At 43.7% G+C, this 17128-nt stretch overlaps 1 protein-coding gene across 50 annotated transcripts in view; it reads right to left on the reverse strand.

Moving 5' to 3' along the window:
• Positions 1 to 17128, reverse strand: part of LRRFIP1 (LRR binding FLII interacting protein 1) — a 133207-nt gene that overhangs the window by 8921 nt on the left and 107158 nt on the right. For 22 of the 50 annotated variants that reach the window (XM_060282777.2, XM_088675270.1, XM_088675272.1 and 19 more), the window contains 6 exons: positions 16027 to 16197; positions 14556 to 14648; positions 11558 to 11650; positions 10387 to 10479; positions 7963 to 8104; positions 3704 to 7093 (listed from right to left, as the gene is read on the reverse strand). In XM_060282777.2, the coding sequence (XP_060138760.1) occupies positions 5073 to 7093; positions 7963 to 8104; positions 10387 to 10479; positions 11558 to 11650; positions 14556 to 14648; positions 16027 to 16197 (2613 nt within the window). In that variant the 3' untranslated portion in view covers positions 3704 to 5072. Of the gene's footprint in view, positions 1 to 3703; positions 7094 to 7962; positions 8105 to 10386; positions 10480 to 11557; positions 11651 to 14555; positions 14649 to 16026; positions 16198 to 17128 lie in introns of those variants that run through there. The other 28 variants (XM_088675378.1, XM_088675355.1, XM_088675339.1 and 25 more) reach the window with 5 other exon arrangements.

The following is a 17128-nucleotide window of genomic DNA, read 5'->3' on the forward strand; positions in this document are numbered from 1 at the left end:
CAGCATCTTAAAAAGCAGAGACATCACCTTGCCAACAAAGGTCCATATAGTTAAAGCTATGGTTTTCCCAGTAGTGATGTATGGAAGTGAGAGCTGGACCATAAAGAAGGCTGATCGCCAAAGAATTGATGCTTTTGAATTATGGTGCTGGAGGAGACTCTTGTAAGTCCCATGGACTGCAAGACAATCAAACCTCTCCATTCTGAAGGAATTCAGCCCTGAGTGCTCACTGGAAGGACAGATCGTGAAGCTGAGGCTCCAATACTTTGGCCACCTCATGAGAAGAGAAGACTCCCTGGAAAAGACCCTGATGCTGGGAAAGATGGAGGGCACTAGGAGAAGGGGACGACAGAGGACAAGATGGTTGGACAGTGTTCTCGAAGCTACCAACATGAGTTTGACCAAACTGCGGGAGGCAGTGGAAGACAGGAGTGCCTGGCGTGCTCTGGTCCATGGCGTCACGAAGAGTCGGACACGACTAAACGACTAAACAACAACAACAAAAACCATTGCTGTAGACTTCAGGCTGCTTTTCTGACCCAGGCATATAATGGTGGAACATCTCTATGAACTGAAAAGCGATTAGGCACAATCAATAGCATCATTTCAATTAAAAAATTAGATATTTATTGAATACGATACAGCTAGAACCACGTGGGAGTCACTTCTGTGATGTGATCCATTGCAGCTGGACACTTTGTCTGAATGATGCAGCTACCTGGACAAGGTCAGTGGTGTCACTTTCCCCATGAAATCTGTCGCTGCTTTGGGTGCCTCAATAGCGCTGAGCCCTGAGTCTTTTGTACTAGGCCCCTGGTTTCCTGCCCTTTCTCCCCTTCTTTCTTATTTTAGATTTTAAAATTTTGCTTATAAGGTTGCTGGGTTTGCCGCAGAGTATACCGGTAATGCTGGTGAGTTTCCAGGCACCAATTATCGTATTTTGCTCAGATAACTTAAATTGTCTTCAAACCAGCATGGGGAAATTTGTGTCATGGGCTGATGCTCTTTTAAGTACCAAGCATGTTCCTGGTCCCACCCACTTGGTTGCCACAGAGCATGCCAGTCAGTAAACCACACAGTTCAAAGTTGAAGTTAACTCTTTATTAGAAAAAAAAAACATGATTTCCACAAACTTGGCTGAGTGTCAGGCCTAACGAGCACAGGAGCTCATTCCCTGTGGGTCTTACTCCATGAAATCAGTTCCCAAGACTAAAAGGTCACTGCCTCCCCAGTTTCCTCCTCTCCAGGGCTTTTCCCAAGCAATCAGAGACTGTGCCTGTGTGCAGCCAGTCTTTCCTCCGCCCTTTTCATGACTCTCCTGGTTCTGGGAGACTGGGGGAGGGAAGCTGACCACAGCAGGAGGAGTTTTTGCAAACTGTAGGACCTGGCAAATCCAGCCGGTGAGGGAGGCATGAGCCCCCCCCCCCGCACCCCCGCAGAAGCAACAGGGCCCTTCGCACCTTGAGGAGTGCAAGGTGAGGAACCGGCAGACTCTGCAAAACTTCACTGTAGGGTGGGTTTATTAATTGGAGATGGGGGGGGGGAGAGCCTTGTTCTAAACAGGCGGGGGGAGGATTTCCCACCACTCATCCTGAAGCACTGCCTCCAGAACAGCTGCAGAATCTTTTCCTGCCCCAGATGCAACTCACCAGGGAGACCTCCTGCCTTTCCTCCACTTGCAATGGCCAAAAGTAATGAAATGAAACCAGAAGGAGGGGGGCTTTCCGTGGCCTTGCAGGAGAGCCATTCATCAGCTGATTTGCCGCATCCCAGCATGCACCATGTGGGCACACCATAGAGATAGGAAAGGGTGAAGAGTGATCCTTGCATGCACACTTCCTGGCTCTGCTTGCAAAGCAAGTCTTTGTACAGGGAGCAGGTGCATCCATAGATACTGGAAAAAGGAAATAGTGATACTCACACATACACTTCCTGGTTCTGTTTGCAAAACCCTGGACATTTTGCCAATTTTTTTTTTAAAAAAATCCCCTAGATGGTGATTTCACCCTTTGAATGACATATTGTACATGTCTGGGGGAAACCGGACATATGACAACGTAATAAATGATTGCAATTTTAGAGCCATTTGTCCATATGAAGCTTGAACAGGAACGGTGGGGGTCTGGGGGACCTTTAGCCTGAAGATCAATTCAAACCCAGTCCAGGTCTCCAATATGTCCAGTAAGGATACACCTCACAAACCAGGCCCATAGGTGATGTCAGGTATGGCTGAAGCTACAAAGGAACCATTGGGAAACTAAAGGGAGCTCTAGTTTGTGAGTGGGGCTCGCTGTCCGCACCAGTTAGCTGACTGGCACTGACAGGGAGTCCCACTGGGATCAGCTAACTAGGGACTTCCTTGTTGAAAGGAAGTTGATCAATTTCTCTGTTTGTTGGAAGTGGATTCCGCTCCCTTCCTCCAAACAGATGTTTGTCTCTCTGGAGAAGCAGTCGTTTGGATCTCATCTGTCTGGCAGTGTTAGACTGGGCTGAGGGATCTGGCTCACTGGCTGATACCAATTCTGCACCTTTGATTAATAGCTCTGGCTTTGCCTGGTGCCCAAGTAGTCATCACTGTTTACCCTGGAATTCAGGCATATTCTCAGTGCATGCCTTGGAAAGGAATGGGAAGAACAGAGAAGCTTCATTGCTAAACATAGCAGGAAAGGATTTCATCAGGAAATCGGGCTGCCAGTGCACAATGGTGTCCATTTTGCATATTGATTTTCAACTCGTCCTAGGAACCCAAATCTGTCCTCCACTATGTTTTCTAATACAGTAGTACCTCGGGTTACAAATGCTTTGGGTTACAAACGCTTTGGGTTACAAACACTTCGGGTTACAAACTCCGCTAACCCCAAAGTATTACCTCGGGTTGAGAAGTTTGCCCCAGGATGAGAACAGAAATTGCTTATGGGCAGCACAGCGGCAGCGGGAGGCCCCATTAGCCAAAGTGGTACCTCAGGTTAAGAACAGTTTTGGGTTAAGAATGGACCTCCGGAATGAATTAAGTTCGTAACCAGAGGTACCACTGTACTGTTTCATTGGAAGCCTTATTTCAGAGGAACATACAGTGGTACCTCTACTTATGAATTTAATGCATTCCGAACTCACATTCATAAGTCGAAAAAAATTGTAAGTCAAATCCCATAGGAATGCATTGGGAGAAAAAATTCGTAAGTAGAAGCAACCCTATCTAAAAATTTGTAAGTAGAAAAAATCCTATCTAAACTGCATCCAAGATGGCGGACGGAGCTCCATTCGTAAGTAGAAACATTCGTAAGTAGAGTTATTCGTAAGTAGAGGTACCACTGTATCTAATTTTGAAAGTTTGAAGTTACATGGTTGTAGCCAATGGTGTTGCCAGAAGAATGGGGAGAGAAACAATGTTCAGTCTTTCTTTCCTAAAACTGGTCTTGAGGGTCTCCAACCTTCCAAAGCAGATTCAGGGTGTGCACAGAGAATAGGGGAACTGCCAAAAATCGCTTATTACCCTGATCCACTTTACCATCAGCTGCACAACACTGGTGGATACAACTCACTGCTTTTGCTAAGAACTGCCACATCTAAAATAAAAGCAACAAATCAGGTAAAAGCAGCTAGGTACCATCTAGATAATTTTAAAAATAAATTAATATAACAAAAATTATGATCAGTATCAGTTGAATTGTAAGTGCTTTATAAACAGGAGACAAGAAAAACCTTAGAGTACAAAAAGTTTATTTCAATCTATATACAACTCAGTGTGTGATATATGTTTTGTTTTTCCTTTTGTGTTCTAGTAGCTGAATACATTTATTATCTATTATGAGTGCCACAGTGCTACAAGCATTCAGACTTTGATCCTTATTTGTAACAGTCTAATACAATTTTTTTTAATTTCTGCATTAAAAATACTCCAACTTGGAAATAAGATACATGCTGAAAAATTAGAAATTATCCATTTTCATTTTAGCCATTACAGTATTTAAAAATATATTTATTTTTTCTAAAGCAGCGTGATAGAGTTTTATGCATAAAACAACAGTTGCCTTTGGTTCTGTGGTTTTAAATAACAATTATTAAGGCATTCACAAAGTCATCCAAATTTGCCTACATTTCAGCAAAGAAGAAGGGGGAAGACTTTAAGATTTAGATTTAAGAAAATATTAATTTGGGGTGGGAGGGAGGATAGAACATATGATATAACTTGAAGAAAATGTTACTTGATAAAAAAAGCTAAGCACAATATAAATGAAGCGCAAAAGAAACAAAACTTTCTTTAAAATAATATATATAGATCTTGCTAAACAAAGTGGTTTGAATTCAGAATCAGTCAACTTAATTTGGTTCTACTGAAATAAATGTAACTCAGACACCAATGATTTTAATGGAATCTAAGTGTGACTTGCTCTGAATCCAGTCCAGTGAAGGCTTGATTTGATATGAAAAGGCGAAAGTGTAACTTTATTCCTATTAGCAAACCAATGATTCTTCACTTGCAACTTCTGTTCATTAATTCTATGCTATACAAAACTCCTGTATTGACCTAACTATATTTTGGCAATAGCAGTGACCTTAATTTGGAATGTGTCAATATGCAACCTGTATAAAGTGCCATTTTATCACCCTCTGGCAAACTACCAGCATTTGAAAGCAATATTGAAGCTGATGTGCTTTATAACAACTTGCTTCTGAAATAAAGGTGTTTGATAATTGTTAGCATACAGTATATTCAAAGGTGGTGAGTTTCTAAGAACCTTCAAATCTTAGCTTTCATTAAAATACTGTGGGGGGGGGACAAATGCTATATTATACTGTAGGTGAAAATATTAAAAGCACTTAATTCAGATTTAGTATGATTAATAGCTTTGTTTTACTATGATAAACAGTAATTAAAACCTGAGAGGTAAGAAAAAGTTCATATTCTTTCATGATTGATATAGACAACAAGCTGTATAACATGTATTTAGAGCGTGAATCTAGTTCCACTGTTAAACTTTTCCTTTTGACTTTTGTTTAAAACAGCATATTTACTCTGAAATCATCAGATGACAGGTTTGTAACATGCAAGAATGACCTAGCTTCTGAGGTCACGATATGACACAATCTTCCCGAGATTTACCTTTACCCTTTCTACCCACCTGGACTTCCTCTTCACTTTCACTCGCATCACTTTTTAGTTTTTCTAACTGCTCTGCAGTATATTCAGCAACGTGATCTATATTGATTTCATCTAACATCTTTTTGCTCGGGTCTCCCAAAATTTCACACTGTGCGTTTGAGGCCACGGAAACAGAAGGATCTGTTTGAAAGCTTGCAGCTTCCTCCGATTCTTTCCCTTGCTGCTGCTGGGTAATTTCACTTCCAGTCACGGTGGATTCATTTATGACCTCATCTGCTAAGGCTTGGTAGGTTTTACCTTTTTTATTTTCTTCAGCATCTCTTTCTTCATCTCTGCGCTCCATTTCAGTGTCCTTTTTGATTATATTCTGTGCTGCACGTTCTGTAATCTCACCTTTCTCTTGCGTTTGGTGATTATTTGTCTCAAGCTCATTATTAAGATTATCATTCTTTTCAGTAGTTTCCTGTTGTCCAAATGGAGACTCTGCAAAATCAAATGCTTCATGATATTCCTCCACAACTTCTTCTTCTTCTTCATTGTCAAGCTTTCTGTTTTGATCACTGAATTCAGCCTTCTGTGAGGTGAGGCAAGGAGCCTTCTCAATATCTGGCACAACGTCAAGAATCTTTTCTTCTGTTTTTTCACGATTCTTGTCTTCTTCACTTCCTTTGTTTACTTCAATGCCCTGCATATATACACATGCAGTTCTAGCAGATTCCTGAAAAGTTTCCTCTTGTTTATTTACACTTTGCTCTTCTGTAGGCCAGTCTGTAACTTGTGCTGGCTTATAGTCTTCTTCATTATTGTCATCAGCAACTTCTTCCTGTGCTATCCGGGTGTCTGACAGAGTTTTGCCATCATCTATGAATTCTGATTTAATGTCCCCATGTTTCTTAGAATCATCCTCATGGTCTAAGTTCCTTTCCTCGGGGATCTGGCATTCACTGTGACTCACACCATCTGCAGCAGTTTCTTTCATAATAACATCTAAATGTACATCCAGTGCTTCCGCTAAAGCTGCTCTCTGATCAGTCTCCATAGCAGGATTTTCTTCATTCTTTTCACTGGCTCCAATCACTTGCAGAGTTTGTTCCTCTTCAACAAATGTATCATCTTTTGAAGATAAGGGCTGAGTTTTTTCCATTCCAACTTGTTTTTGTTCTTCAGACTCATCTGATGCATAAGATATTTCAGTTTGTTCTGCTGCTACTTCACACGCCCGCTGCTGCACGGCATGTTCCTTCTCATTCACTTTATTAATTCCACCAGTTTCATTTTTATCCCAGTCTGTTTTATCAATTAGTTTGATGTGTCCACCTTCAAGAAGATGTCTCTCGACAATTTTGCTTTCCGGCTGTTCAATAGAAGGATCCATACTCGGCACTTTGATAAGCAAATCTTCTGCCAATTCTGGTGATTCTGATTGACTGGAAGTTGCCACATGGCTGTTATTCACAAAATCCAAAGCTTCCTGAAATACTTCGTTATTATCGCCTTCTGCCTCATCACCTACAATATGTGTTTGCTTATCTTTATCCTGCTGTTGGGGAAGTATTTCTAAACCTGTAGGTATCTGCTCATTAGCCTCAATACCTGAACATGCTACTTCAGTATCACTTTTATTTATAACATTTCCATCAGACACTTTCACTTCTATGGTATTATCAAGGAACCCCCCCTCACCCCTTAATTCAACTATACCACTGTTTTCAAGGGAACAAACAATTCCTGGAACATGCTCTGAATGACTCTTAGCTGGTTCCTCAAGTCCACTACTTAACAACAATGTTGATGCCACTTTGCCTTCAGTGATTTTCTCTGCCTCCGCATTTTCATCAGCATGCAACGTCTTTATCTCTGAACATTCCTGCACAATTTCCTGTTCCTTAGTCTCCTCTGTGTGTTCCTCATGCTCAGTATTCTGCAAGATTTCTTTTTCCCCCACATTCTCCAAAATCTCATTTTTCATCTCCACTTCCTTGGCTCTGCCTAAAAGATCATTAAGAAAGTTGAAGGGACCAAAATAGGGAGACTATTTAACTGTGTTACGTTAAACGCTTACCACCCCACTTAAAGCCCAGAAGAGAGAATGAATCAGAAGAACTGGTTAAGAAAGATCAGCTTTTGCCAATTATGTGAAGGCAAAGCAGCAATTGAATTAGTTAGTGGCCTGATCAGCAGAAAGTGTCTTCTTCCCTGGTATCAACTGTACTGCATTTGTAAATGCCATTGAGGTTTGAAGGTTTACAAAGAAAAATACCTTTTGATTTGTCTGGCAGCTATCCATTATTTCTGACCTAAAATTGTGTTCTATTACCCTGAGAAATATTAGGGACCAAAATACACCCCTCATAAATATCATCTTTTAAAAATTATCACTACAGTACTAATCTCTCTCTCTCTCTCTCTCTCTCATACACAAGTCAATACAAAAAAGAGTAACTCTATGTACAGTAACTTCCCATCTCTTATAATGCTTCACATGCTCCTAATCCTTTTCTAGTTTTCAAGTTCCCCTCGTGTACTGCAGGGAACCAAAGCACCTTTAGAGTCACTTAGTACACTTATGATTCAACACCTGTCTTAATAAAAGTGGCTGCACACCTTGTAGACATACATATAGAGCTTAGATGTTTTTAAAGAATTTGTTTCCCTGGACTTGGGGAATAAAAAGGAATTATTTTAACATCTCCTGTTAAAGACAAATAAAAGAAATGCAATATGCTTGAAGTGATTGTTGGCATTAAGCAGAAAATAAAATGTACAGAAGTGATTTTATAAGCAGCATGCTGGTGATTAGTTAGTTGTTCAGATTCTAGCAAAGGTGGTGATCAAAAATCCTGATAAAAGGAAATTACCTAATGTATCATCCCCAGCTCCCTTAGGGGGATGAGTTGACCCTGGAGCAATATTGGAAGAACTTTGTAGTCCATCATTATCTAGATCGCCAGAGGTTTCTCCATTGGTAGCTACTTCTGAGTTGGGTATTATTCCATGTCGCTGTGAGTGAAATAATAAACAAACATTAGAACAACATTACAATACCATGCATATGAAATTTGCTTAACAATGTCACAATTCAAAAATGGCACAAAGCATGTGTGTACATTGTATGAGGTCATAACAAACATCTGGAACATATAAGAAATGTCTTGATAAACAAAGCTATATGGTATTTTGATTAACCGATGTCTTGATTTGTATGTATATATATAATTCTCCAAGGCAGGGGTTCCCAACAAAATTTTCTCGAGGACCCCTCATCGAGCCGCTATTGTGACAAGGACCCCCATTAATTCCTAATCCTAAAATTAAAAAGTGAGAGCCAAATTAAGTCTTTTTATATTTTATATTTATACGTTTTTTACAGTTACAACAGAGTACTCCATCAGTATACAGTTAGTTTTAATTTTCAGTTCTTAATGAGATGAACCACTTTTTAACCAACGGTCCATTTTTAACTACGCGAACTGTAGCTTCCGCGAAAAATGCTTTGTTTACAAACACTACTGTTTTGCAAAGAGGCAGCGCGCGCCAGGGAGGAGGGAGGGGAATGGAGAAGACAGGGTATCTGCGCAGTAGCGCACAAATGAAGCCGACGCGCGCAAAGCATCTTGGGGAGGTGAGCGTTAGTAGAATGTGTGCGCTGCCTCTTTGCAAAACAGTAGTGTTTGTAAAGCGCCACCTAATGGCATACAGCAGAACTACTGCCTCTATCTAATTCTAGTTTTGCGCTAGACTCTGCTCATGCAGGAAGCGGCCAAAACAAAAAATCTGTTATCATACGAAATATATTTAATATATTTTTTATTCTAATAGCATCTTGCGGACCCCTCTGGCATAGCTCGCGGACCCCTGGGGGTCCCCGGACCACCTGTTGGGAACCACTGCTCCAAGAGGTTCAGAGCAGCATTTTATCATGTTAGCAATCCCATGAAAACGATTTGCCAGAGCTGACCAAAGCTATCTACAAATTGTACTTAAATAGTCAAGATTGTTTCCAAACCCAGTACATCAACAATTATATCACACTGGCTTAAAAGGCAATTGGAACTCAGCCCACTATGTCTATTTCTTCATGACTTTAATCTGGTTTAATCTGGTTTGAGTGGGAGATGTTCCCAACAAATTGTGCTACCAATATAAGAGGGGAAAGTTTACAATGCTGTTTTGCTTTATAGAGGCGGGGTGGTCTCTGGCTTCTGTCAAAACAGCACTCAGTACATAGTTTTATCCAATGTTAACATTTACTAGGTGCCAAAATGTAGCACCAGGCATTTGACAGGACAGGACAGTACACAGGCCCTCAAGGCCTTTGTGGCCCTCAGCAACATTTGGCACCCCCCAGCCCCTGCACTGTCTTTCCAAAGTGGGCTAAGCAAGGCGCTGAGCTTTGGCAGGGTTCGGGAGCCTTCCTGCCTCCTTCGCAAAGCCTGGTTGGCACTCTCCCAGCTCTGTGAAGGGGTTGAGAGGGTTCTAGGGCACCACCAGAACCTCGTGCCTCGCTTAGCTGGCTTTGAGAAAGCAGTGTGAGGGCTGTGCTTGTGTCAAATTTTAGCCTCGCTCCCCACATGACCAGGCAGTGTTTGGTTCACGGGTTCTGTGTCAAAGCCCACTTCATATGAAAAGTTGGACTGCTCTGAATTAGAGTATAAACAGGGCCATCTTAACCATAGGCGCCGGGGTGCAGGGCACCCGGGCGTCGGGCTCTTAGGGACGCCAGGCAGAGAGTCTGGGGCCTGAGAGTTGGAGTCCGGGGAAGCGCCTGCCCATCGGTCAGAGCGCCGTGGCGGGCTCTTCTACTGTGGGTGGCTCTGTGCCATGAGTTCGGGGACGAGCGAGATGCTGAGGCAGCCAGCCAGCTCCGCCTTCCTGCATGTCTGGGATTGGCGTAGGGCCATGGAGATGCCTGCCCAGCGCATGCTGCTTACACCACTGCTTTGCTCAGTTGTAGATGCTGGTTTGTTGCCTTGGGCTCCTTATGTTTCCTGTTTTCTTTTCCTGAGCAGAGAGAAGTGTGGTGCCTAAAAAAAGGTTGACAACTTTGGAGTCCCCCCCCAAAAAACTCTGGGCAACCGGGGGGGTGGACGCTGGGCACCCCGGTACCACATATAATTAAGATGGCCCTGAATATAAAACAGAGTAAGAAAGATTCACACATTTAGCCAACCCTTATTTAAACAGTTAGCTCACCACTGCTTCAAAGCCCAATCCATTTATTTTCTCGGCACACAGAAATGATTACTTAATCTTTTTACACTTCTTTTGTTGTTTCTGCATACCTTCAATTGTTCCTTCAGCACAACCACCTCCTCTCTAAGATCATCTCGCTCACTTCTTATGGAATCAAAGAACTCTTTCTGCCTCTCTAATGCCTGAGTTTCCAATGAACAAGCAGAAGATCAGGGAATGACAAGAGGAGAACAGGAAGGAGGAAAAATGTAGAAATAAAAAGGTAAGGTAAATTAGCAATAAGAATGAGCAAGTTTTCAGATATGCAGAGAATTATTAAATTTCCATGCAAGCAGAAAAAGGAATTTTATTTTAGTATTTGTGGGTGTTATGAAAGCTTCCTTTATAGATATCAGTAGCTGCTATTTGCAAGAATGTGCCATGCTTCAAGAACCATGAGTTGTACTGTCACTACTGCAGAGAGATGTAAGATATCTAATGCAAACATCATGTTTGTTTTGTAAAGTTGAGGTTGGGCCTTACAAACGTTGGTTTCATAAATGCTTTAAGTCAGAGCTTTCCAAACTTTTCATGTTGGTGACACAATTTTTAGAAATGTATCATTTCACGACACAATAATTCTGTTTTACTAGCAAACCGGAGGGTAAACTAACCCCTTTCCAGCCATGGGAAAGAGTGTGGGAGCATTTGCACAACACACCTACACACTGCAGCTGACATACTAATGTGTTGTGACACACAGTTTGGAAAGCTTTGCTCTAAGTCATTAGCTGATCACCACACATTATGTTTTTGTCCAAGTTTCCTGGTCTTCTCTTTTTTTATGCTCATGACTTTATGGTAGGTTTCTCTTTAACAGTGTCATACAGGCAAAATTGCTGATCAGCAAGCGGAGCAATGTTCTGTAGTGGTTATGAAAAACATTACAGTGTCTAAATATTGGCCACATTCGACAATCGTCGCTAAACTTATACAGAAATATAAGGCTTTGAATTTTATGTTATGTAAGAATGAAAATTAAATAAATTAATATAAATTTGCTCCATTTCTGCAATATTCAAATGGTCATGGGTTCTGAATTCTGTTCTGTCCTTGGTGCACATATAACCCCAGCTCCAAAATTGCTTTGGTAGATACTACTCTGTTTATAAAGGACACAAGTCTTTTCCGCAGAAAGGAGCACTTTATAACACTATGTGGCGTTTAATGCTCTTGTTTAAAAGACAGCACTGGCAATCTGGTCAAAGTTGTGACTCCTACCCCTATCTTTTTTTCTTTCCATTCTATTGTCTCCTGAAGATCAGACATTTCCCTGACATAGCCCTCCTGTTTCTGCTGTAGTTGTCGGATTTCCTAAAGTACAGGAGCAAACAAGAAGACAGAAGGCAGACAAGAGAGTTAATCAGAAGAAAAGCCCAAGGCTACAGCATTTTAAAAATACCATGAAAAAAGTTAAATAAACTAAATCCAAGAAACCTACCATTTACAATAATTTTATGGCACTTTTCCAGGCACTTTTCTCCTTAAGATAAAATACCTCTTTATGCTACTTTCTAACAGAGAACATAGTGGCCAATGCACAGTATGGACAGGAGCTGGAGTCAGGCCTACGCTCCTCCTTGTCTTACTCCAACCACCCCAACCAAGCTGTGTGCATGCAGGTGGGCAGAGGAAGAAATTAGTATACATATTCTAGTTGGCATTCATCAAATATGTTAACACTTGATGAGAGGGGCCACATTGTTCTTCGGACTTAGTATGTGACACAGTCGCTTAAGAAGTTAGTCACCACCACCCCACTTTGAACGTCAAAGTAAGGCAGTAAGAAAGGAAGGAAAATGCATTAAGTGGTAGATTCAGTAATCTAAGTGCAGGGCCGGCTCACCCATTGGGTCTAGTGGCGCGGGGCGGGAGGGCGTCTGGGCGCTGAGGGGTGCCCCAGCAAGTGGGGGAGCTGCGCGGCGGCCTCCCTTTTCCCTCCTCCTGCACGCCCGCCACCCGCGCCACTTGGGAGAGCAGGGAGGTAAGCGAGCGGAGCAGGGGCACTAGGACCCTGTTCCGCTATGCAGTGCCAGGGTCATCCCTCACCCCAGCGCTGCGTTTCATTGGTAGAGACGACGCCACATGGCAGCAGCTCTACCAATGAAACGCAGCGCCTGTTGGCGGGAAGGCTCGGATGCCTTTCCGCAGTCTGGGGCTCTCCCCACTGGCTCCGTGGCGCCCATCTGGCCTCCTTCCCTCCGTCCTTCCCTCCAGGCTGAGGCGGCCGGGGGATAGCGAGCGGCGTCGGCCGTGCCCAAGCAACCGGGAGGAGGGTTGCTGCCGGGCTTGTTTCCCTCCCTCCGTCCTTCCACCCAGTTCGGGGCGGCGACTGATTGAGGCTGCTGGGCTCCGCTAACCCAGCAGTCAGTGCAGCGCCGAAACCTGGCTGGGTGGTGGCTCACCTGAGGCGCACCTCCAAGTGCGGAGGCGGAGGCGGCAGCAGTGGCGCTTGATCCGCGCGCTCAGTGCAAGGCCGGGACTGGAGAGGTAAGAGCGCAGCGCGTGTGGAAAGTACAAGCGCCCTGGGGAGCAGGGCCAGGCAGCATTCACGTACGCAGCCGCAGGAGCTGAGGGGACAGGAGCTGCTGGAATCCTGCCTCTTCCAGCCTGTGGATTGTCCTCCTGAGCCGGGGCTATTTTTATGACTTGCTACAAGTGAGGAGAGGGGCTTGTTTGCAGCCTGCCTTTCTTGGCCTCGCCCAAAGGAAGCTGGAAGGACTGGGGAGGGGGGTCAACTCTGGGAAATGGGGGGGGGCACCGGAGGGATCTTCGCACCAGGGCGCTGGGTATGCTTAAGACGACCCTGTCTAAGCGGATGGATGCAACTCGGACCCCTGGACACCACCTCCTCCACGAGGTAGGAGAGGAGCAAGTGCAAGGCTTGAGGCAACACACTTCATTGCAGGGGCTGGGCTAGATGACCTGTGGGGTCCCCTCCAACACTACAGTTCTGCCATGCTATGATTAATCTCATTCAAAGCAAGCCATAAATGAGTAAGATAAGGGGGTGTGAGAGGTCCTGGGACCATGATAAAAGAAGGAGCTGAGAAAAGGCCAATATAAATAATGTTACAAATACAGGTCTTAGCACAGAAAAGTGCAAGACAGTGGTACCTCAACTTACGAAGGAGATCTGTTCCACTGCGCTCTTCATATGTCGAAACCTTTGGATGTTGAAGCGTCCATTTTGCACATGCGCAGAACGCACGCGCGACGAAAATACTTCTGGGTTTGCCGACTTCATAAGTCAAAACCTTCGGAAGTCGAGGTACCACTGTATATATGATGCTGATCCTTTGAGGTTCAAGGCAGAAACTTAAACTGATGCAGCTTCTGGGAACACCATATAGGCCAGGCATCCCCAAACTTCGGCCCTCCAGATGTTTTGGACTACAGTTCCCATCATCCCTCACCACTGGTCCTGTTAGCTAGGGATCATAGGAGTTGTAGGCCAAAACATCTGGAGGGCCGCAGTTTGGGGATGCCTGATATAGGCTAAAAGCTCCCGTGAAGCAATAAAAGTTCCTGCCTTCAAGCACTAGGGAGTGCTAATCCCACGTGGGTCTAGAATAGCCAGCCCAGGAGATATGATCAGATCAGATACAGTTTCTCAAACTGAAGGTACCAGGAGCAAATACTTTCTTTGCTTAGCTATTGCCACAATTCTCTTCAAACACTCCCAGTTCACCCACAAAAGAATCTGGTATCTCCAGATGGCATCTCCTCAAGCCACATTTTTCATCCCAGTAGCAGGGAAGTGGTGTCCTCCCTGAGTTCTGTCCCACATCATGGAAGTCAACACCAGCATTCCAAGAAGAAGAAGTGAGCCATATTAGACAGTAGGCACCTTTTTCCTGTGGTTTGGTAAGCAAGTAGCTCTTTAATTCAGAACCATTCACACTTGATTACAATTACAAGTTTACCTTCAGGTGCTTTACACATCCAACAGTAATTTACAATGTTTTAAAAAGGGATATAAAGCAAGATTACTTGCTTAGATAAACTGTATATAGTTGGTGTTTGGCTAGATAGCATCTAATGAGAATTTAACCTAGAACAGTGTGATGAGATGTTCTTGTAATGAGATGTTCTTGATAATTCCTAAAGAATCACTTTCTGTGGAAAATCTGAAGCTAGAGAAAGGAATATTTTGTGGTCCATTTGCTAGCATACAAGATATTAATGAAAGTATTGTTTAACCAAAGAATTAACTTACTGCAAGTAGTTCTTCTCTTTGTTTCAAAGTCTCTTTGACTTCCATGAACTGAAACTGCAATATAGTATGGGCGTGTTTTTCCCTCTCAAAATCCTACAACAAAAACACATTATATATTTATTATGTGAACTTTTTTGCAAAGGATATCGCAGCATTATACCTGTCTCAACATTCCAGATGTTCCTGCTTGCTGATGGGCATCTTCCTTTATTTGATAGTTATTATATATAAATTCTAAAATAGATACCAATTCTATTAACCCAGCATGTACATTAGGCAAGTGGTAAGTCATGGAGACCCAGGTGGCGCTGTGGTTAAATCACTGAGCCTAGGGCTTGCTGATCAGAAGGTCGGCGGTTCGAATCCCTGTGACGGGGTGAGCTCCCGTTGCTTGGTCCCAGCTCCTGCCAACCTAGCAGTTCGAAAGCACGTCAAAATGCAAGTAGATAAATAGGAACCGCTACAGCGGGAAGGTAAACGGTGTTTCCATGTGCTGCTCTGGTTTGCCAGAAGCAGCTTTGTCATGCTGGCCACATGACCGGAAGCTATACGCCGGCTCCCTCGGCCAATAATGCGAGATGAGCGCGCAACCCCAGAGTCGGTCACGACTGGACCTAATGGTCAGGGGTCCCTTTACCTTTACCTAAGTCATGGAGAGGCCTATCTTTCACCATGCATAAAATCCTTAAATTCTAACCTAGACCAATGTGCATAAATGCTTATGTGACTCATCCCATGTGACTCATCCACAGCATGACACATATTTAATATACATGCCATGTGTAACCCATCATTAATTTAGTAAAGGTAAAGGGACCCCTGACCATTAGGTCCAGTCGTGACCGACTCTGGAGTTGAGGCACTCATTTCGCGTTATTGGCCGAGGGAGCTGGTGTACAGCTTGTGGGTCATGTGGCCAGCATGACTAAGCCGCTTCTGGCAAACCAGAACAGCACACAGAAACACAGTTTACCTTCCCGCTGTAGTGGTACCTATTTCTCTACTTGCACTTTGACGTGCTTTCGAACTGCTAGGTTGGCAGGAGCTGGGACCAAGCAACGGGAGCTTACCCCGTCACAGGGATTCAAACCGCTGATCGGCAAGCCCTAGGCTCTGTGGTTTAACCCACAGCGCCACCTGCGTCCCTTTTTATTAATTTAGTATCTGTTCAGAAAAGGGCACCGTTAAAAGGCGCCTCAAAAAACTAGAGCCATCAGAGGGACAATGCAAAGAGCACAATCCTAAATATGCTGACTCAGAAGTAAGGGCCTTGGAGAGGTCACAACACGGGAGGCAGCAGCCACAAGCAGGTGCTGTGATTCTCTAGTGCTTTTACTTCCCCCAGGGTGAACTCCATTGTCTCTTGAGACAGACAGAGGCCAAAAACAGTTAAGTAAGTTCTAGTGGGGCTTCCTTCCAGGTAAGTAAGCTTAGGTTTATAGCCTAAGACTTCTAATGGATCACTACTTACTTTGTTTTTCTCTTCATATTGTCTCTTAGATTCTGCAAGCTGTTCTTCCAATTCCAACAACGCATCCTTCAAGGTGTCTACTTGATACATGAAATTGGTTTTCTCATTATCTAACTGAGCATTTGATACCATAGCCTTCTTATATTTCTCTTCAACTTCAGCTAGAGAGTCCTAAAGAAAAGAAAAAAGCACAGAGATTAATAAAGACTTTTACTTTACCAACCAAGTCAAAATGCTAGGAAGACTAACTTGTCAATGACTGCATTGACAAGCACTTTGCAGTATTCCATTTCCCCAACATTTTCTTACCTGTTACACAACAAGACACACTTGACATACAATTGATAAAATAGGATAAAATACAATATAAACGAAAGAATAAATAAAAGTCTGACCTATACAACTTTCAGAGATTTAATACAGAAAAGGGGAAAAGGAAGGATTTTAGAATTCACGTAAGAGGCCATTTCGCCTCTTGAAGGTCAGAACAGAGGTTAAAAATCTTGCCATTTGCAAGGTTACCACTGAGTCAGTATCCTGTAATAAAAAGGCAAGTTGGGTCTTGTCACAGTGGCCGGAGTGGACTACTTCAGAGTAACGACGCTACGCAGCTCTGCATTTTATTCTTTTATTGGTGCTGCGTATTTACAGTGCTCAAGTCATTGCTATTTACACGGAGCGATGTTGTCAGTCGGTTTCAGAACCTCCTAATGGCTTTTGGCGCGTCTTTCTCCAACACAAAAGCTTTGGCAGACCCATCCTCTTGCCCCTCCTCTTCCTGCGTAATTCTGGAGTTGGGGGGATGGGTCTTCCCCCCTTACTTGCCCCTTCCTGTCCCACCTGGGACCCTGGCTCCTCTACCTTGCCTGAGCCTCGGACACGACTTCCTGCTTCCCCACTGGAATCGGAACTCTCCCTGCTTTCCCCTTTGCTCGGGGACGGGCTTGAACTCAGGAGGGGAGGGACTTCGCGATATCCCCTGTCCCTCACATCCACCCCCCTCCCAAGCTCTCCTTCACCCCTCCCCAGGCCCCCCCCATGTGTCGGTGACGACTGGAAGCCTAAAAACTCGGTGCTCTCCGAGCCCGTTGGTGTGAACACC

The sequence above is a fragment of the Zootoca vivipara genome, chromosome 1, assembly GCF_965207765.1.
Source record: "Zootoca vivipara chromosome 1, rZooViv2.hap1.1, whole genome shotgun sequence".
In the NCBI taxonomy this organism is placed as follows: Eukaryota; Metazoa; Chordata; class Lepidosauria; order Squamata; family Lacertidae; genus Zootoca; species Zootoca vivipara.